This window comes from Phoca vitulina, unplaced genomic scaffold, assembly GCF_004348235.1.
Source record: "Phoca vitulina isolate PV1807 unplaced genomic scaffold, GSC_HSeal_1.0 scaffold19, whole genome shotgun sequence".
Classification (NCBI taxonomy): Eukaryota; Metazoa; Chordata; class Mammalia; order Carnivora; family Phocidae; genus Phoca; species Phoca vitulina.
The window spans coordinates 25,329,442-25,350,315 of NW_022589722.1; the positions used below are offsets into that span (position 1 = coordinate 25,329,442).

Below are 20,874 nucleotides of genomic sequence, written 5' to 3' on the forward strand. Positions count from 1 at the left end.
GTGGGACACACTCAACAGACGGCATTTTCTTCCTTCTCAACCCCAGCACAGCCTTCACCTTCAGCCCACTCCCTTCCCCTCTTGCCCTTTGGTCAACTCCAGTCCAACTGCCCCACTTCCCAGAGCATCTCAGCGGTGTCCTCGGGCCCCCGTGTAGCTACACGCTGCTCCCTCAGCCGATGGCACCTTCCCCCTGCCTCCCCACCCCTGGAAAATGCCAGGGCCTAGCTCAATGCCACCTACTCTGGAAGCTTCCCCACCCCGTGCCCTGGGCAGTGAGTTGCTCCTTTTCTGAACCTCGTATTTCCGTGAACCCTGCCCCCTCTCTCCTCCTTGTGGATGACTTCAAAGCATCTGCTTTTCTCTTCTGGGTCTGTCCTCCTCAACAGACCTCAAACCATTCACTGCCAAGGATGGTGTGTCCTTCATTATCTCCCTCTCCTCTTCAGCTCCTGTCTGCGGATGCTTGTTGAACCACTGGCCAGGAGTGGGGAGGGCCCTGTGGGGAAGGTCGGGGTGACCATGCTGGCGGAGACACAGCTGCCATGGTGCCCGGTCACCTGACCTGGCCCGACAGTGACTAGACCTTCTGTGGGAGCGGGAGCGGGGTGGCAAGCGGGGAGGGGGTCCTCTGCCTGGACCCAAGGAGCACCACTGTATCACAGGCCTGTGCAGGCCAGCCCCTTACTAGCCCCATCTCGCCGAGGCTCCACCCCATCCTGAAGGGCTGGGTGTCAGCTGGGAAGACACTAACAGCGCAGCCCTGGGGCGTCACCTGCTCCAGAGGCAGGCCCGGAGACCCCCAACGACCTCCGGAGCCTGGTGCTTCCTATTCCCATTCTGCAGACAAAGCAACCGAGGCACAGAGAGGTTAGGAAGAGCAGGCCAGGCCTGAGCCAGATCGGAGGACCTCAGAAGCCCACGCTCCCAGATGCCGCCCCCGCCACCTCGCCTGCAGGCTGAGCCAGCCTCCCTGTTTGGCAGCCTCGGGTGGCAGATTAAAGGAGAGAACAGACGCAAAGCAGGCAGTCAATAAACCATAGCTATTCCAGGCCTCGGCGCCCCCTCTCCTGTCACTCCTCTCTGTGTGCCCCCAGTCTCTCCAGCCTTGAGTCGGCCTTTGGGGGGACCTCGACTTCCAGTTCTTGTGCGCCCCACTGCACTGTCAGGACCCCTCAGGGCACCAACTCAGCAAGCACTTACGTCCACGACGGACCCGACGGCGCCAGTCTCCCTGCGCAGGCGCACTGGTCTTTGAGCGCACCCGAGCGGCCTGAAGCCACGCCATCCAGGACACCTGTTGACACATCTGGTTACAACTGGACTCAGCCTTGGAAGGGCGCGGCTGGGCCAGGCGCCGAGACTCCGCGGCCTGAGTGTCCTAGGTGGGCCATCTCAGGAAGGCCCCGTGGGCAGGGGGCACATAGGCTGCGGGGAAGGACAGACTGCCCCAGCTCTGCCCAGCATTTTAGGGTCTGAGACTTGAATTGAGAGGCCAGCCCCTGAGCGGGAGGGGCTTCACAGTTGCACAGTGTGCCCCCCTCATCCTCAACTCACTTCTGCCTCCTGAGTCTTTACTCCCACCGCCTCTTGGCCTGGGGCAGCCCCTCCCCCAGGGAAGCCCCCTCCCTGTTCAAGAGCTATTTCAGGCCTCAGCCATCAGAGGCCACCCCCATTCCCCCGGCTGGGCATGGAGGCACCCCTTCCTCCTCCTGGAGGGCCCTGGCCTATCTTTGGTCACATCATTTTTCCTGTCCAGCTGAAACAACTGGGGTCAAATGTTCCTCCGCACCAGACCTCACCAGACCGTGAGCGCACGAAGGGCAGGGTCTGTGGCTTTTCCATCTTTGTGTCCCTGCCCCCGGGGCCTGGCCCTCAACAGCCGTTGAATGAACACCTTCGAACTAAAACTCCATTATGTGAGGCTGAAAGCATCTTTATGGCTATGGCAGCTCAGTCTGGCCACCGAGGGTGTCTCAATTGGTGTCCACGTGGCCCCAGCAACGGCCTGCAGCCCCTCCCCGGGACGCACTGGTGAGGGGGCAGGGCCCCGGCGAGCGGGGCTGTGCCTGGGCACAGGTTCCAGGAGCCTTGCCATTCAGCCAGAAGACTCCCTGGGCTCCGGGACCCAACACAGCCTGGGGATCCTGAGCCCATCCCCCCCCCCCCCCCCCCCCCCCCCCCCCCGAAACCTCAAGAGGCTGTAGATCGAGGTCCGTTTTTGGTCACTTTAATTGTAAAAACCAAGACATTTATATAAATAAGACCGCTGTGTAAAATAGGATTCACCCTTCTACTAAAACCCTTCTCCCCACGCTCAAAAAAGAATATAGAAAACCCAGCAGAGATAAGAAGTACAAATTAGCATGCGGTCCCTGATGAGCAGTGGCCGGCAGGCCAGGATTCCCTGCCGAAACAGGCCTCATGGTGAGTGCACTCCTGGCCCGGGAGCCTCGCCGGAGGCTCAGTGACGCCCACCCCCTCTGCCCGGGGTACTGAGTGCGCGGGGTGGAGGCGGTACAAAAGGTTCATGTGGCCAGAGGTTGCGGGGGTGGGGGGAAGGCTGCAGGGTCCTCACGCCAAAGCCGGGGACTAGGGAGCGATTGGCCCAATGAGATGCAGTGGTTTGTTCAGCCTGGGATCCGATTGGGGAAGGGGCTTCCGGAGGGGGCCGCCACTTCTCCAGAGGACAAGGGGAGACGCTGCCAGTGTCCCCTGAGAGGACAGGCTCCTCGTGGGGCCATCTGCCTACGGCCACTGAAGACCAGGACAGTGGACCCCTGCCAGCAGTGCTGGGGGTGGTCGGGCAGGGGGCTCCCGGGAGGCAAGGGGACAGCAGCCTTGGGGCTGGCATGTCCTGGGGAGAAGAACACCACCTTCCCGCCCTCCTACCCTGTCACATTTCCCACCCCTCCCCTGCATCGAGACCACAGCCTGACCCGTTCACACGCTGGGGGCCTGGGGGAAGACGGGTCCACACGCTCACACACTGGGCGTGGCTCAGAGACTCGTAGGAAAGGGCCAAAGGAAAGACCCCAGACTCTCCTCTGACACACCACGAGCTGCCTGGGGCTGCTCCCCAGCCCCGAGGGGTGGCAGGAAGAGGCCCTGCGGGGCCGGGGGCCGGGGTGGGGACGGCGTCAGGAGCACTTCCAGACACACACAGCCAGGGTCCCCCCGAAGTACAGGTACAGGAGGTTCTTCACCTCATGTGTGATCTCAAACCCAAAGCCCTCGCCGATGACCACGTGCCAGGAGGAGCCGAACTTCTTATCCATTGTCTCCTTGATCATCTTGGCAGCGCTCTGGGAAGAAGAGGACGCTCGTCAGGTGGGGAGAGAGGGTGCACGAGTCAACCCCCTCTCTGGGAATCTTGGCAAGAGAGGAGCCTGTTGCCCTCCTGTTGTTCTCCTGCTCCCGGAACCTTCAGGAAGGGTTTCCACACTGCCCCCCACCCCTGCGCTGCCAGGGGGCTAGTACACAGGGACGGAAGGACAGACGTGACCCCAGCTGTCCAGAAGATACCGACGGGGGAGGGGAAGCAGACCCGGGTCCGAGCTCTGGCCCTGCCACTTAGGTACTCTGGCGCTCGCAGCGCCAGGCGGTGCTCGGGCCGCAGTGACGCGCAGCGACGCGCCCGACAGCAGTCCGCAGACCCTACGCGGTTATCCTCACTGCGAGCTGTCAGCTTTATCTTCAGGGGACAGAAAGCCTTTTCCCTAATGGGTTTGGGGGGCTCCCGGAAGAGAAGCTGGACTGCTTCCCTCAGTTAGGGCAACAGTCCCCACTCCTTCCTGTGCTGGCTTTTTCGAAGAAGTCTAGGGAGGGGCAGGGGACCCAGCCTTGGAGGGTGAGTCCCACACGCAGATGCGTGCCGAGCACCACGAGCGTGCCAGGCGGCTGGCCCGGACCGCCTCAGCACACACGTCCTCACCAGCGCCCAGCGAGGACGCAGCACCTGACTCCCCACTACAGACTGGGACACCGGGGCTCCGAGATGGGAAATGGCTTGTCCAAGGTTAAAGAGCTAGGAAGGGCTGGAGACAGCATTTGAACTTGGGTCTCGCTGGCCCAAAGCCCAGGCTCTCGCCGGCCACGGTCTGCCTCCCCACTGGCTGCCACGTTACTGACTTTCTCCCTCGTCACCAGACTGATGAACGACGTTCCTGCGTCAGTGCCTAATGGCCGCGGCCCCAGCACCTAGAACAGCGACTGGCCCGAGAGATGGCATTTCACATCTTTTCTGAACGGATGAGTGGATACATGAATGAATGCCTGGCCGGGCCCTGTTCTCCCCTGGGATGGAGCCAAGGGGAAAGGCAGCCTATTGGGCAGGCCACCTGAGACAGGGAACAGAGGCAGCGGTGGCACGGAGGGCCCTCCAGGGCTGGGCGCGACCAGCAGACCAGTGCCCGGAGACAGCACCAGCCCCTTCCCTTCCTGGCCTTCCTCGGGCTTCGAACGCTTCCAAGGAAGGCGCTAGTCGTCCCAGCAGGACTCTCTGGAGCTGGATGTGGGGATGGAGGCCACCTGGTTCACCCACGGGGGTCACCAAAGGCACAAGAGGCCACCTGTACCGATGACAATACCTCGTTGTTGTTGGAGAATTTCTCACAGGCCGTGACGCATAGCTCCATGGTCTCCACTCGCATCTCCTCTGGCATGTCCGAGTGCTAGAGACAGGGCAGGGGGACAAACAGAGAGAGGCTTAGCCCGTGACCTGGCCTTCTGGGCTGGCCTCTCTGTCCCAAGCTTAAGGCACGGACACTGGGGAGCTGCTCTGGTGCAGCCCAGAGAGGTGACTCATCTCCGGACTCGGGGCGTGGAATCCAGTGGAACCAAGCAGGCTCTCACACCCAGGCCCCCCTGCAAGGGCACGAAGCTTCATCAGCATCGCGTTCCAGCCAGCAGCCCCGGGGAAGCAGGCTGGCCCGGGCAGGAGAGGATGCCGGTTACGGAAACAGTTTAGAAGCGGCCGCAGAACACAGCTGGATGTCACCCCAAAAGCCTGGAGAGACAGCTCAGCCGCTCTCGATGGCTCCTGGCTTTTCCCGTCTCTGGCTGCTCTTTCTCGTCCACTTTGCTGGCAAACCCCCCCCAGCCCCCCCGACTGCAGGGTGGTCCTGGGCTTCGTCTCCGCCCTCTGGCTTCTCCAGCAATCTCCTCTCCAGCAGATCCCAGCCCGTCCTGTGGATCTGTCTATCTTCTACACAGGGAGGGCTCCCACATTTTCATTCCCAGTTATAACCTCTTCTGGGGGCTCCAGACTCCTACATGCAACCGTCTACTTGACAAGCTCACTGAGATGTCCAAAAGATAACTCGACTTTCCCCACAAGCCTGCTCTTCCTCCAACTTCCTTCCATTTTCTCTCCTAAGTTCTGGAAAAAACCAACCCTGGGAGTTATCCTGACTATCGTGTGCCCTTGTACCTGGCACCCAAGGCACCAGTGAGTTCTACTGTCTTGACCTTCAAGATCTGTCCTGAGTGTGACCATGTCTACCTCCATGCCATGACCTGGACCCAGCCACCCCTTCATCTCTCTGGGCCCCTGAAGTAGCATCCTCATTGGTCTCCCCACTTCCACTCTGGTCCCCTAAAATCCATTCTCCTTACAACAGCTGGAGTGAGCTTTTAGAAACATCAAATGGATCACATTACTCCTCTGTTTAAAACATCCACTGTTTGCCTTTGAACTCAGGACAGAATCCTTGTTTGTCACCATGTCTGTCGGGGTGGCTGGCCCACCTGTGAGGTCTGGCCGGCTGTCACTCTGGCCCTCACGTCCCGCCACCCACGTCCGCACTCCGATCTTTCTGTTCCTCCAAAACTCGGAGCTCACTCCCACCTCGGGTTTTCTGTGCTTGCCATTTCCCCTGCTTCAAATGTTCTTCCCCAGACATCCACAAGGCTTTCTCCCCAACTTTATTCAAGTCAGAGATCAGAGAACTCTTTCCAGAAGCTAACCTCTCCTCTCTAGCCCCATACACCTGCTTTATTTTTCTTTATAGCACTAATTACCTGAGTTCTGTTCCTTAAGCCTCTCTTTCATGTGGCCTGGGCCTCTGTTGTTCACTGCTATGTCCACAGTGCCTAGAACAGTGCCCAACACGTAGTAGGTGGCCTAAGGAAAGACTCGTCGAATGAAAGAATGGATGATGGACTGAAGCGCTGTCGACTCCCAGACCTCTAGATCTGAGCCCGCAGAGCCCCTCACTTCCTCCTTCTGCTGTCCTGCAGGGAACGAGCTCCTGCGGGCCGCCCTGCCTCCCTCCCCTGCGGCTTACCCTGACCAGAGGGAAGGTCTGCAGTCGCTTATAATCAGCCTCCTCTTTCTTCCCTTCTGTTTCTCCCATGATCCTTCCACTGTGGCCACTGGAGGGAGAGAGTGGGGCCTTCAGGAGGCGTTGGCACTGGCAGTGAAGACACCCCGGGAGATTTAGGAAGCAGTCCCTGCCAGCTGGGTGGGAGCAGAAAATGTCTTTCCTCAAGGGGTGCTGTAGAAAACAGGAAAAACCAGGAGAAAGAGTTGGCTTTAAACCTATACATCACAAATTAGAAATGTCTCACTGACAGTGTGACACCTCCCCGTCTTAACTCCTCCACATCCTTTTCCAAATGGCCAGCAAGTCTACAGACGGGAGGATGAGTCAACACGAGCTGCTGGGACCGGTAAGAACACACTGTATGCTGCTGTAAGCTCACACTGTCATTATCAAGACAAATACCGACGGCGGGCCAGGCCGAGGGTGGAGCTTGAGCCGGCAATTAACAAACGCAGCAACCCTGCAGGAACACTAATGTGCGTGGCCCTTACTTCCCCGCACACGTGGCTAGAAAGTTAAATGTCAAGGTCAAGATTGCTAATCCTGGGCTTATGGACAAGCAAGTACCTCCTTCCACAGGTCCCTGATCTATGGAAGGAACGGGAGCAGTGATGCTCCGTGTCCTCCCGGGCGTGCCCGGCTCCCAGCTTCGACCTCCCTGTCCCATCTGGCTGGTCAGAGGGTGTAAGGCCTGGGCATTAGTGCTGGTTCTACTGTTCACCAGCAGCGTGGCCTTGGGCCTCAGATGCCTCATCAGTAACACGGGGGGAAGTCCCATCTATCTCTTGGGGCTGTAAGAGATCAGATGAGACAATGTATGTAAAGCGGCTAACACAGGGCCCGGCACGTGGCCACATACATGAGAGAATGTGCGTGCATGTGAACAGAAAGGTATAAAGCCTAATACATATGTTTGGATTTTTTTCTTTTCAGGTCTAGTTATATGTAACAGATGGGACTTTTCCTAAAGAGATGAGCCTGGATCCTAAATGTCTGGGAGCATTGCTAGAAATCCTGGTGTCTCTCGTTATTCTACAATTCAATTTATCCTGTAATTCAAAGGACTTTTTCATCTCAGAAGAAGTACTGATCTAGGGCACCTGGGTGGCTCAGTCCGTTAAGCATCTGCCTTCGGCCCAGGTCATGATCCCAGGGTCCCGGGATCGAGTCCCACATCGGGCTCCCTGCTCAGTGGGGAGTCTGCTTCTCCCTCTGCCTGTCCCCCTGGCTCCTGCTCAAGTGCTCTCTCTCTCAAAAATAAATTTAAAAAAAAGAAGTGCTGATCTAAATGCATACAAACCACCGTGCTATGAACCCTGTTTAACCATCCATGCTAGACAAATACAACCCGATAACGTTCCTCCAGCATGTCTCACAGTTCCAAAAAGGTTTGTTTCATGGCACAGCCACCAAAGCCGGAAGATGCCTGGCAGAGTAACTAACGGGCAGTGACGATAGGTGCCATCTGCTAGGTTTCCGGTCCCTAGGGCCCTGCTGCTGCAGCGACCCCGTGGGGAGGCCTGAAGCCGTTACTTCGTTGGCCCGAGGCCTCAGCTGGTGAGCAGCAGGGCTGGTGTCCGGCCTGGGCCCTCCTCACAGCGCCCACGCACGGGAGGCTCCCACGAAACCGGCCTCCAGCCAGCCGCCACCAGTGAAGTACACGTCTGACGTCTGGCCTGTCGTGACCACCGTTCCAACGTGAACTCAACCCCCATGTGGCCGAGCGCTGAGCTTTCTGTGCACTTTTTCCGGGCCATGCCCTCCATTTTCTCCCTCTCTCTGGTGCCTCAGAAGCCTTCCGCACCCCCCCCGCATTTGGTGGGCTCCCTCGCACAAGGCTGGAGCCTGCCCCCGACTCTACCACCTGATTTCTACACAGCTCCTCTTAGCTCATCAAGTCTGGGCATCTGGAGCACTCGGATATTAGCGATTTTTGTCTCTATGTGGAAGCTGGCAAACGACCAGGCACCACCTCATTGTACTTTCTGCTCGTGTTTCTTCTTTCACAAAATCCAGTGAATCCTTTGGTCTTTGCTCATTAATGTGAAGGCCAATCTCCAATTCCATCCTGTCCTCCCGGTTTTCACCAAGGCCACTTGCTTGCCGCCCCCTCCACATCATCCAGGTGTGATGATCAAAGGCTAAAGGCTCTAAGGTTTGTTGACCTCCCAAGATTTTCAGCTGAAAATGCTGAACACTGGGTCCTCAGCAGCTGCTGGGGCCTCTTCCTCCTAAATATTTCAATTCGATCCAATTCCTCCTCGGGGCTCACAAGTGCTGGCCTGGAGTGGCCTGGAAGAGAATCCAGAGGCGAGCGTGTACATGCCTGCCCTGGGGGAGGGCAGGGGCTGTGGCTGCTCAGGGTCTGTGGACCCGAGAATATGGAATCCTGATGAAACAGGACTCAGGAGGCCACAGGTATTACCAAAGTCCATCCTTCAGGAACAAAGGGGGAAGAGCCACGGGGACAGGTATTTTTTGGAGGGGGGGTTGTGGAGACCCATGAGGCAGAGTATTTAGGCTTGAATGCCTGTTCTATAACCAAAGTGAATTCTACTCTCTCCCTTGCTTTGTAGCCTTGGGCAAGTAATTGCACCTGAGCCTTGGTTTCCTCCTCTGTGAAATGGGAGAAACCCATCTTCTCGTTCTTAGAGATCCACCGCGAGCACCAATTAGAGGCCTGTGAGCATTTGGAAATGGCAAAACCCTGCACACGGTTCTCACTGCGCTGCCGCCTGCCACTAGCCAGGGCTTCAACATTACTCAAGCACGCTGATTAAGGACCACAAGTGCAAATGGCTCTTCCTAACCACTACCTGTACTTCTGGGGATCCAAAAGGGATGAGACTTAGAGAATAAAAAGGAACAGTTATAGATGATGTGCTTCCAAATACAGAAAGGCAGGAGAATCTTTTATGATGCTGTATCGTTACAGTCCAGCTATAGTCATTCAGCCGTGATTTAGAACCCGGCTGGAAGAACGCTACCAAAAATAGCAGACCCAGAGGTTTTAATAACCTTATCAATCTTCCATGCAAATGAGCGTGTGCCTGATAGCTCCAGGCCAGAAAGAAGTCCCATCAGGCCTAAAAGAGAGCCCTTTAATAATGCAAGTGTGCCCACGGCCAGGGTCGTTGAATCTCTTGGGTACCAGTCCCAGGATGTCCTGGTGCACCAAGCTGGTGGCAGCCGCGCCCTCTCTCCGCCCAAGGGCGCCTCCGCGAGCTTGACCCAGCCTCGCCCGTGTCCGCTGCGAGGCTTCCCCCAGGCAACAGGGGGCACAGACAGGGCTCTTCCTGTCATCGCCTTGGAACAGCCAGTGCCCCTGTCCTGCTATCTGGGCCTTGTTCTTCTGGGACACTGACCTCAGTCACAAGGTATTGTTTTGCTTCTGAAGCATTTCGGAAGAATCCTGAAGAGGGCTAGAGGATGGGGGAGAAATGAAGGAATTCTGGGAAATAAGGCCCAAAGTGCCTGCCAGTCCTCTGGGGGTGCCCCCAGCCACTCAATGCCCAGAACCCTCCTGGCCTGTGGACCTCGGGGCGCCCCTGGTAACCACCCCCAGGATCCGAGAGATGGGAGGACACACTCAGAGCAGGACGGGGCGGTGGTCGGGTGCAGGCTCCACGGGCAGGTCCAAATTCACATCTCAAGTCTCAGACAAGTGTTTCTCTCTCTAAGCCTTAGTTTTCTCATCTGGAAATTGGGGTAGAGCATAGACTACCTCACAGTAAATGTCAGCTCTTGTTACTGGTCACTCGGAGGGGGACCTGCAATGTCTTTCTTCATATGCCAGCTCACTAAACATCTAAACATTCAGCCAGACAAACCAATACTTACTGAGTTGTCACTCTGCAAACCACGGTATTAGCATGGATATCCACAAGGATAAGCCACAAGGAAATTCTGTAGACCAAGTTGGGGCCAGCGCTAGTGGTGTGGGTACACTGGGTTTTCACCTTCGTTGTTTCATCTCACCCCATAACAACCTGTGGGGGCAGCATCCACTCCCCGTTCTCAGATTAGGCACCTGGGGCTCAGAGAGGTTTTGGGGCTCGCCCAAAGGTACACAGCCAGCAATGAGAGAGCCGGGATCCAAACCCATACCTACTCTTCTAATTCTACCTTCTATGCCTTTTTCCCAGTCACAAGCAAGTAGGAGACAGACAGAAATGCAAATAGCTTCAATTCTCAGCATCTCCCAGTCCAGCCACCTTCCAGGCACACCGGCTTCCAGCCATGTCCAGGATACACACTTGTGTACCTCGGTCATCCTCCCACCTTTCCCGGCCACGTCTACCCTCTGCCTTCTGGCAAACACAGAGCAAAGCTGGCAAGGGGAGGAGAGAGGAACCTAAGGGCCTGGGGCCATTCATCCAAGATGGTGGTGAGGTCAGGAAACACCACGGAAGATCTGGATTTCACAGATCAGCTTGGAAAGGGGGAAGCAAACGCAGGACTGCGTTTTTAAATTATGCTGAGCAAGAGCATTAAACACATTATCTATTATAAAGGAAGGTTTTAATAGTTAGAAGGAGATGGTTGCAGAATAAAAGACAGTCCTCGGAAAAGACTGTTACCTTTCACACACGCATGCATGCATGTGCGCACATGTGTGTGCACGCAGGTGCACACACACACACACACACACACACACACAGGAAGTTGCTGCTGTTGGTGGTGTTTTTAACACTGCCCTTATTTTTTTCTCATTTTACTGAGGTCCAGTGAACACTTTTGCTGTGCCTTAGACTAAGCAGAGGGAGGGAAGACAAAGGAGGAAGAGAGATGGACAGATGAAGAGATCAAGACATTTTCTTTATGTGTAACCTGATACAATAAACAATATTGACTCACGTGGTACCCCCTCACCAACATACCCAAATTTGGATGAAATACCAAACATTTTTGTCAAGCTACAAAGTACAGCAAAAAGTCATAACCATCACAGCTATTAGCTCTACACAAGAACAGATGCTTCCCACAGACAGTGAATTACGCAGTTTCCCACCCCCCCTTTCCCACTCAAGAGAACAGATTTGAACGTAAGGGACTAAGAATGACATTATTACAGAAATAAATTGGAGTTAGCACTGATTATGTTTTTTATCATTCACAATTGCTAATTACTGGTGACATCTCATAACCAGTCACGACTTAGCAGTGTGTCGTGAGTCCAGCCTAGCAATCACCTGAGGCTGAAGGACTTAACTATTCTCCTGTAGATGCCCCAGAGCGCAAAGACCAGTGTCTGGCACATGGCAGAAGCCCATCAGATATCTATATTGTGGTTAAATTATATTTCATTTGCCCCCTGGGAAGGGAGAGGACCTATCAAATCCATTCAATATTTATTGAACACTGACCTTGAGCAAGGCAACAGGATGGGTGTCCTACATATAGGATCTTATTTACTGTCCACCACCCCCAGTAACTCTGTCAGACAGGTGCTATTATCCTTAATTTTCTGATGACCATGATGGCTGAGAAAAGGAAAGTGACATTCTACCCAGCTAACAAATGGAGGAGCTAGGATTCCCTCAGGTATATAGGACTTCAAGATTATGCCTTTTTTTTTTTTTAAAGATTTTATTTATTTATTTGACAGAGAGACACAGCGAGAGAGGGAACACAAGCAGGGGGAGTGGGAGAGGGAGAAGCAGGCTTCCCGCTGAGCAGGGAGCCAGATGCGGGGCTCGATCCCAGGACCCTGGGATCATGACCTGAGCCGAAGGCAGACGCTTAACAACTGAGCCACCCAGGCGCCCAAGATTATGCCTTTTCAACGACTCCACTATAAGCAAGAGACAGTCTCTGCTTTCAAGGAGCTTACAGTCTTAAAGACCAAGACACATACACAAGGAACTAACTATGGATCATGGCAGAACGCAGTACGTGCCACAAGGCAGATGCAGACAGAGGGAGGAGGAGAATTCTGGAAGGGGCAGGGGAGAGGACAGCAAGAAAAGGTTGGTGGTAGGGGCAGAATCTGAGTGGGAATCCTGGCAAGTGGACTAGGTGAGGAAGACCTACTGGACAGAGAGATGAACAAACACAGTGATATCCAAGCAGAAAGCTCAAAGCATTTTCTGGGAAAGTCCAACGGTCCAATTTGGCTAAAGGACAGAACCTGGCACAGGAGAAGGGAAAGAGAAGGCTGGGAAAAAATGCTGGGGTTTGGGCTGTGGAAGTACAGAAGGGCTCTAAAATCTAGGCTTGAGAAGTGTGGATATTTTTAGTGGGAAATGAGAAGCCCTTGGGAGGTCTCTTGGGGGTTGGTGACATTGCATTGTTTTCAGATAATTATTCTGGTGGGCTGGGTAAACAGAAAAGACTGGAGGTTGGGACACCAGTTAGGAAGCTAGAGCACTGGCTCAGGTGACAGGCATTAAAGACTTAAAGACTTGAGCCAAGATGGTAGCTTCAGGAATGGAGCAGATGTGAGGTCCTCAAGGAGGCAGAATCAAAGGAAAGTGACAACCGCCTGAGTGCGAGGGGCATGGCAGAGCGAGGGAGGATGGCCACGCCACTGAGAAAGACAGGGCAAGTCAGGTAGAACGGATGGACAGGTAAAGACGTGAGCCAGTTTGATTTTAGAACTACTGAGTTTAAGTGGCTGGTGAGACATGCAAATGGAGGTGTCTTGGGGCACCTGGGTGGCTCAGTCGTTAAGCGTCTGCCTTCACCTCAGGTCATGATCCCAGGGTCCTGGGATCGAGCCCCGCATTGGGCTCCCTGCTCCATGGGAAGCCTGCTTCTCCCTCTCCCACTCCCCCTGCTTGTGTTCCCTCTCTCGCTGTGTCTCTGTCAAATAAATAAAAATCTTAAAAAAAAAAAAATGGAGGTGTCTTGTCAGGAGGAGGTCATCACCAAATCATGATCATTGGGCACAGACAGGAAGCTATTGAGTCCAACCACCACAGCAATAATAACTCATGCTACCCTCACCCCCGCCCCAAAGCATCCCTAACCGTGGAAGCCCAGGAGAAAGATCAGAGCAGGAGATCTGGATTTGAGGGTCACATGAAGAAATGACGGCTGACACTAAAGGCACTGGTGACACTTCTCAGAGGGGGAGAGTGTGGGGAAGTAAGAGACAGAGGAAGTGCAGTAACAAATACTAAAGCCACACTTAACTAGACTCTTCATACTTCAATTCCTATTATCCTCAGCATTCCCCCAAGGAGATGCCCTATTGTATCCTGATTTCATATACAGTCAGACTGGAGCCCAGGGAGGTTAGATAACTTGCTAAGGTCCCGTAATTGAGAATCCAAATTAGGTTTGCCAAGTTCTTTTCACTACACCCGGGAACTCCCATGGGTACATCCTCAGGGAAGCCTATAGCTGGGTCAAAGAATCACATCCTGGAACGGCAGAGTCGAAGAGGCCTTAGAGATTATTCAACCCAACTTCTATTTACAGATGGGGAAACTGAGGCCCAAAGAAGGAACTGACCAGCTTGGAATCCTAGCACGTCACCAACTGTCCAAGTCAAGCGGTTTGGGCCAAGGCGATGGCGACCACCCGTCCAGCCGCGGGAGTGGGGAATTACTCCGCGAAACGTTGCGGGGAGGGGGGTAATCAAGGTCCTGGGGGGAGTCGGGTCGAGGAGGATGGGGGACCGCGCAGCGGGACGGGTGTGTGCGGGAAGGAGCAGCCCGCAGAGTCGCCACCGCTAATCTGTCACGGCCGAGTTCGCAGGTCCCCGAAGTGTGGGGGTTGGGAGGACCTGGGGCTGGGGACCAGCACGCAGGAGACGAGGTGGGGCCTCCGCGTTGGGCGAGGCCCCACCCGCCCTGCGACGCCTCTCGGCCCCGCTTCGGGCCGGCCCTCCCCGCCCGGCTGCCCGCCGCACCCCGGGGCCTCACCTGCTCCCGCGGGGGCCGGAGCCGGGGCCGCAGCTAGCGCACCCCCGCCAGGGTTGTCAAGGAGCGAAACAAGAGTGTCTTAGCAACAACAAGGAAGTCCTGCCCCCTCACCGGACGTTAACGGGAATTTCACTTTTTATTGGTGACTAAAAGTGTCAATCAATTTTAAAGGCCCCCTACAACGCAAGGCTTGTAAGGAAAAGGGCGTGGCTAGAGGCTAGGGAGGCGGAGCTTCAGTTATAGTCGTCTTAAGTGGGCCTGAGGAGCCCGGGGGGTAGGAAGTTCGCGTTTTAGAGAAATAAACTTTGAAGGGCGGTATTACCTTGGGCGCTTCTTGAAGCCATTTGAAATTACATATGCAATTTGTTGGTGTCCTGCCACTGAGATACTACTTCATTAGTATCTCAGAAGCCTAATAACAACTAGCATTACAAAAACTAGGCTTTGCAAGGAGTATTTCACTAGATTCTCACCATTTTTTTGGATAGTGGTATTCGTAACCCCATCTGCACTAAGGTTCAGAGAGGTTAAGAAACGTGTTAAAGGAAAGAATCAAAGCAAAACTCCCTGAGATGGAACCACGTGCTCTTTGCACTGTAGCACATCCTCATACGACTTCCTGGTCCGTAGATGTTGTACCATCTAATTTATTTATTTATTTTTTTTTTTTAAAGATTTTATTTATTTATTTATTTTTGACAGAGACACAGAGAGAGAGGGAACACAAGCAGGGGGAGTGGGAGAGGGAGAAGCAGGCTCTCCGCTGAGCAGGGAGCCCGATGTGGGGCTCGATCCCAGGACCCCGGGATCATGACCTGAGCCGAAGGCAGACGCTTAAGGGCTGAGCCACCCAGGCGCCCCTGTACCATCTAATTTAAAGACACAGTTGTCCAGAGCCCGCCTTTTCTTACATTTAGGAGGGAAAATTAATCCGAAAGTATTAGTACCTCTAGGGAAAAGGGAAAGGGGGGAAGAGAGAAGAACCTGCAGATTCAATTACTTGATTGGTGGATCAAAGGGTCAGTGGGTTGACTTCATAATTTCAACATTGACATTATCATGATGAAACCCCACTTCACATTCACTGGCACTTACTGGGAACTCAGCCCTGGCCAGATGCTGGTCATTCAGAGAAGAGTAAGATGACCTTGGTTGCAGAGAAGACACAGTCCAGTGAGGGTACAGCTGTGTCAGCAAATAGTTAAGAAGTCTTTATTCTACCCGTACTCTGGTACAGGTCTGAGCAAGGTGCTGGTTCTTTCCAAGGAGGGAGTAACTAACTCTCAGAGGAGGCGGTATTTGAGTTGCTGTGTCTAAGACGACTAGTAGGCTAATGAGGGTGGGAGAGCACAGTTAACTGGGGAACTGCCAGTGACTCCATGAAGCCTGGGTTCAAGGTGAATGTGATACAGTGGGAGGCGACAGTGAAGAGGGTTGGGGGGTGAAGATGCAGAGGGAAGGAGGGATCACCAGAGTCAGAAGGGTTTTGAATGCCAAGGTCAGGTACTTGGGTATTCCCTGGGAGTGTTTCCTGTTCTCTTGGGTGAGAGTGGGGAAAGTAGCTGTTGGACAGTTTCAAGTAGGGCAGAAAGATAGTCAGATCTGAGTCATGGAAAGATCACTTGGGCGGTGAATATGGTGGAACGCACTTGGAGTGGGTAGACAGAAGGAGGGCACAGTGGGTTTGGTTTTGCAATTTGGCAGCTTGAGGTGTGCTCGGCCCTTGCCGATTCCCAAATTGCCTTCCTGGTGCGTTCTGAAGGTCCATGGAATGTCTGACTCAGCCTCCAGATTTCCCCAATCCTCTTTGCCAAGTTTCTCCAGGAGATGGAAGTTGGCCTTTGAGGGGGCTGAAGCTCTCGCCTCCGCCTCTCATCCAAACTTCTAAAAGGGGTCTACGTTTGCTGTCTTCTATTTCTCACCTCCCATTCAGTCTTCAGCCCACTGCAATCTGGCTTCCACACCCACGCTGCCACCACCGAAATTACCTCTTCCATGGTTACCGGTGACCTCCTGAAGAGCAGAATCCAACAGCTCTTTGTCTTGCTGGATCCATCACCTCTGCTGGTGTAAGCCTGTCAACCACACCTGTCTTCGTGAAATTCTCTACTCCAGAAATAGTGCCTGCAGAACTCTTTACAATGTGGATTCTAGGGCCCCATGGCATCAGAATAGAGAAGGGCAGGAATCTGTATTTGTCACAAGTGCCCCTGGTGCACACTCACAGTTGAGAGTCACTGCTCTATCATCCGGGGCACCTCATTCTCCTGGATCTCCTCAAACCTCTCTTCCTTTCTGGCTCCTTTTTCCTTTGCTCTCTGTGCCCACCTTGACTCTATTTTCTTCTTACCAAGGGTCTCAAATTTCTTCGTACCCTAGGTCACATCCTCATCAGCAAGAGTTTCCCTTGGTCACACTTCCTAGGGTATTTATTGAAATTGAAGGTTGGTGCTTTGGGAAAGCCCCTCTGGTGATTCCAAACCCTCCCAGGGAGTTATGCCACCCCATGCATATCTTGTTGAGAATTGCTGCCTTAAGTCTTGTCCTTTGGGGATCTCATCTACTCCCATGGTTCCATTGTCAATGTCCTAGATTCTGATGGCTCTTGTGTTTCTCTCTCCAGATTAGGCTTCTCACTGGACCTCCAGACCTAAATATCCAATTGCTCCTGACCATCTCCACCGGAATGTCCCACAAGCCCTTCAATGTCGATGTGTCCCAAACTGAATTGATCATCTCCCTCCAACTTGCTTTCCCTGTATCCCCCATCTCAATAAATGGCACCACCAAGTTGCTTCCATCAGAAACCAGAGAATTGTGTCCTTCATACTTATTTCCCCCTGTCACCGCCCACCTCAAGTCAACCAAAAGCCTCCTGATTCTGATTCTTATGTCCTGATTACAGACCTCTGTGCTCCCATCTCCTCTGGTGCCTACTCCTGTCATTGCTCTTCTCTATTACCCCTTCTGGCTGTCTTCATGGCACTCCCCATGTGTACAGCACTATGATCCAATCTGTATTATTGCAACAGCTTTCTAAAAGGACTCCCTGACTGCAGTCTTGCCCTTCTCCAATCCATTCTCCATGTCACAGTCAATGTGATGTGTCTAAAACCCAAATTTCACCACTGCATTCCTCTCTTTAACAACTCCTTGCCTTTCTCCACAGTTCCCCATAACCTGCCAGGTGACATCCAGATGCTATGACCTGCCATTTGAGGCTTCCCCATGGTGTGGCCCATGGGCACCTCCATCTCTTCTTGCTGCTCCTTCCCCTGTGCTCTGCACCCCAGCTACACCAGCTCTCATGGCTCTCCACACCCTCCAAGCTGCTTCTCACCTTGCCTTTGCTCACATACCCTCTTGGCCGCATTCTCTCTCTGGCCTTCCTCCTTTTGGCTATATGAGCCCATACACATTTGGTCTAAGTTGTACACACTGGGATTCCAACACTGGCAACCAAAAGAGACCTCTGTGCTCCCATCTCCTCTGGTGCCTACTCCTGTCATTGCTCTTCTCCGTGGTTTAATTCTCTGTCTTCCCCTGTGAGCTCCTGGAGAGCAAGAACCTTGTCCTAGTCATCTCTACAGCTCTGTGTTACATACAGGATCTAGCAGAGAGTAGGTGCTTAGTAAATGTTTCATGAATGAATGAAGTGGATAGGATCTCACCCTACTTCTTCAGACTTAGCTCCTGTCAATCCTCAAGATTCAGCCAATATTCCAGCTGCACCCTTTCATGTTCTGCTCCTGCTGTTTAACATGGCTGATGGGGACACCCTGGAATCAGTTAGCAATTGGATCAGCTGCAAGTAACAAAGATTGGAAAAATAGTGACTTTCAACAACATAAATTTATTATCTTTTTTTTTTTTAAGTAGGCTCCACGCCCAGTGCGGAGCCCAATGCGGGGTGTGAGCTCACAACCCTGAGATCAAGACCTGAGCTGAGATCAAGAGTTGGACGCTTAACTGACTGAGCCACCCAGATGCCCCATAAATTTACCTTATAGTTCTGGAGTCAGAAGTCTGACATGATGGGTCTCACCAGGCTAAAAGCAAAGTGTTCCCAGGGCTGCATTCTTCCTGAGGCTATAGGTGAGACTGTTTCTTTCCCTTTTCCAGCTTCTAGAGACTTTCTGTATTGCTCTGACCCTAGCTCTTCAATCTCCCTTTCACATCTAGGGAATCTTGTGATTACATTGGGTCCATCCAGATAATCCAGGTTAATCTCCTTATCTCCTGGTCATATGATTAGCAGCCTTAATTCCATCTGCAATCTTATTTCCCCTTGCCATGTGATATAACATATTTACAGGTTCTGGGGATCAGAATATAGACATATTTGGGGGACCATTATTCTACCTCCTGTGGTCAGTTTGGGTAAATTTTCCCCCATGTAATTGAAAAGAATATCTATTCTGTAGTTGCTCTGTTAGGTCAAGTTTGTTAATCATTTTGTACAAATTTTCTATACTCATACTGAACTTTTTGTCTGCTAGCTTTATAAATTATTGAGAGAAGTGTGTTAAAATATCCCACTACAATTGTGGATTTGTCAAATTCACCTTTTGGCTCTGTCAATTTTTACTTTATATATTATGAAGCTGTGTTAATACATATTTTTCTATCTTTTAAATTTCAACCTGTCATATAACCAGTTTGACAAGATTAATATTTTTATTAGCATATTTCTCTTTTAATATTTAATGTAATAACCCACTTACATTACATTTAGGTTTAAAGCAATCAACACACTATTCATTTTCTATTTATTCTACCCTTTTTGTGTTCCTTTTTTCTTTCCTTGTTAAGCCTTCTTTTGAATTGTTTTTATTATTCTATTTTTTCTTCTATTGAACTTGTTAGTTACATAATCTTTTACAATCCTTTCAGCAGTTACCCCAGGAAAATAAAATGTTGACCCTAGACATATTAAAGTCTAATATAAAATGAATACTTTTAGTACATTCAGGACAATGCAAGGAAATTAGAACATTTTAACTGCATTTACCTCTTCCCACCTTTTATTCTGTTGTTATGAATTTTAAACCTCACAGGAGATAATTGTTATTATTATTATTTTTTTGCTTGTTATTAACTTAGATTTATCCACATGCATGCCCTTTCTGTTGTGAATTTCCATGCTTCCTCTCAGGACCATTTTCCCTTTTCCTAAACAATTTCCTTTAGTCTGTCCTCCAGAGAAGCTCTGTTGGTAACAAAACCCATTGGTGATGAATATGCTCTTTTTTCTTTGTCTGAAAACATCTTTACACCATCTTTATTTTTGAAGTTTTCCATGAATAGGGAATTCTAGAATGGTGGTTATTTCAACACTTTGAAGCTATCATCATTCTATTGTCCTCCTTTTTCCATTCCTTCTATTGAGAAGGTAGTTGTTATTCTGGCCTTGGAAGGTAATGCATCACTTTTCTGTGGGACCTTGGAAGATTTTTCTTTTTGTCTTTTATTTTACATCTGTTTCACCATCAAAGTCCTAGTTGTGGCTTTCTTTGCATTTTTCATGCTTGGTGTTCCCTGAGATTCTTAAATCTGTGGCTTCATGTCTTTCAACGGTTTTGGGCAAATCTTCAGATGTTAATTCAAATACTCTTTCTGCCTTATTTACTCTCTCCCCTTCTGGGACTCCTTACTTGTAAGACTTTTTCACCATGTCCCTTATTAATCTTATGCTTTCCGTCCCCCCACCCCCACCCCAGTACTTTCTATTCTTTTCCCTCAGTTTTTACTCTGGCTTATTTCTTTTGAGATCTCTATTAATAGAATTCACAATGCCTTCTTCAGGCATGTCTAACCTGCTGTTAGACTTATTTATTGAGTTCATGAGTTCAGTTCATGTCTTTTTCAGCTCTGGGATCTTCATTTCATTATTTTTCATAGTTTACAGTTCTTTGTTGAAATTCTATTTGTCATCTAAATCCTTAAATATATTAACCATAATTATTTTCAGGTCTATGTTTCACAACTCCACCATATGGATTTCCTAAAGAGATCTTTTCAAAATTAGACTTTTAATTTTGAGATAATTATAGATTCACATTCTGTTGTAAGAAGTAATACAGAGAGATCTTATGCATCCTTTATCCATATACCACCAATGGTAGCATCCTGCAAAACTATAGGAGAATATCACAACCAGGATATTGACATTGATGCAATCATATTCAGATTTCCCATTTTACTTGTACTCGAGTGTGTGTGTGTATTTAGTTTCATGCAATTTCATCATATGCGTAGGTCTATTGGCCTTTAAAAAATTTTTTTCCCTCTTGATTTTTAGTCATTCAGTTTTGTTTCCAGATATGTCTGATGATGCCAAACCTTGTGTATCAAAAATGTAATGTGAGTTTGGATGATGTTGTTATCCTTCCTCCAGAGAGAATTTAGTTTTGCTTTTGGCAAGATGTTGGTGAAAGAGCAGACACCTTAATTCAATCAGTGAATGAGAGGATTGGAAGCTGGGATTCCATCTTTGGAGGGCTGGAATATTTCCAATTTACCCTTCTCTCAGAGTGTAACCTTTTAGGGTCTCGCTGAGAGTCTGGGTCATTTACCTAGAGCCCCTTATTTTGAACTCCAATTTTTAGCTGGAATCTTTACCTTTATTTGTCATACAATTTCTTGAACCTATTAACCAGCTGCTCAACTATTGCTCT

At 51.3% G+C, this 20,874-nt stretch overlaps 1 protein-coding gene across 1 annotated transcript; it reads right to left on the bottom strand.

The window, feature by feature from the left end:
• Positions 1-2,219: 2,219 nt before the first annotated feature.
• On the bottom strand, positions 2,220-14,297 carry DNAL4 (dynein axonemal light chain 4). Its single transcript, XM_032416884.1, has 4 exons — positions 14,198-14,297; positions 6,288-6,497; positions 4,590-4,673; positions 2,220-3,305 (listed from the first exon to the last, which is right to left on the bottom strand). Exons 2-4 carry the CDS (start codon positions 6,354-6,356, stop codon positions 3,141-3,143), a joined length of 318 nt encoding a protein of 105 aa, XP_032272775.1. The 5' UTR covers positions 6,357-6,497; positions 14,198-14,297; the 3' UTR covers positions 2,220-3,140.
• Between the last annotated feature and the right edge of the window lie 6,577 nt (positions 14,298-20,874).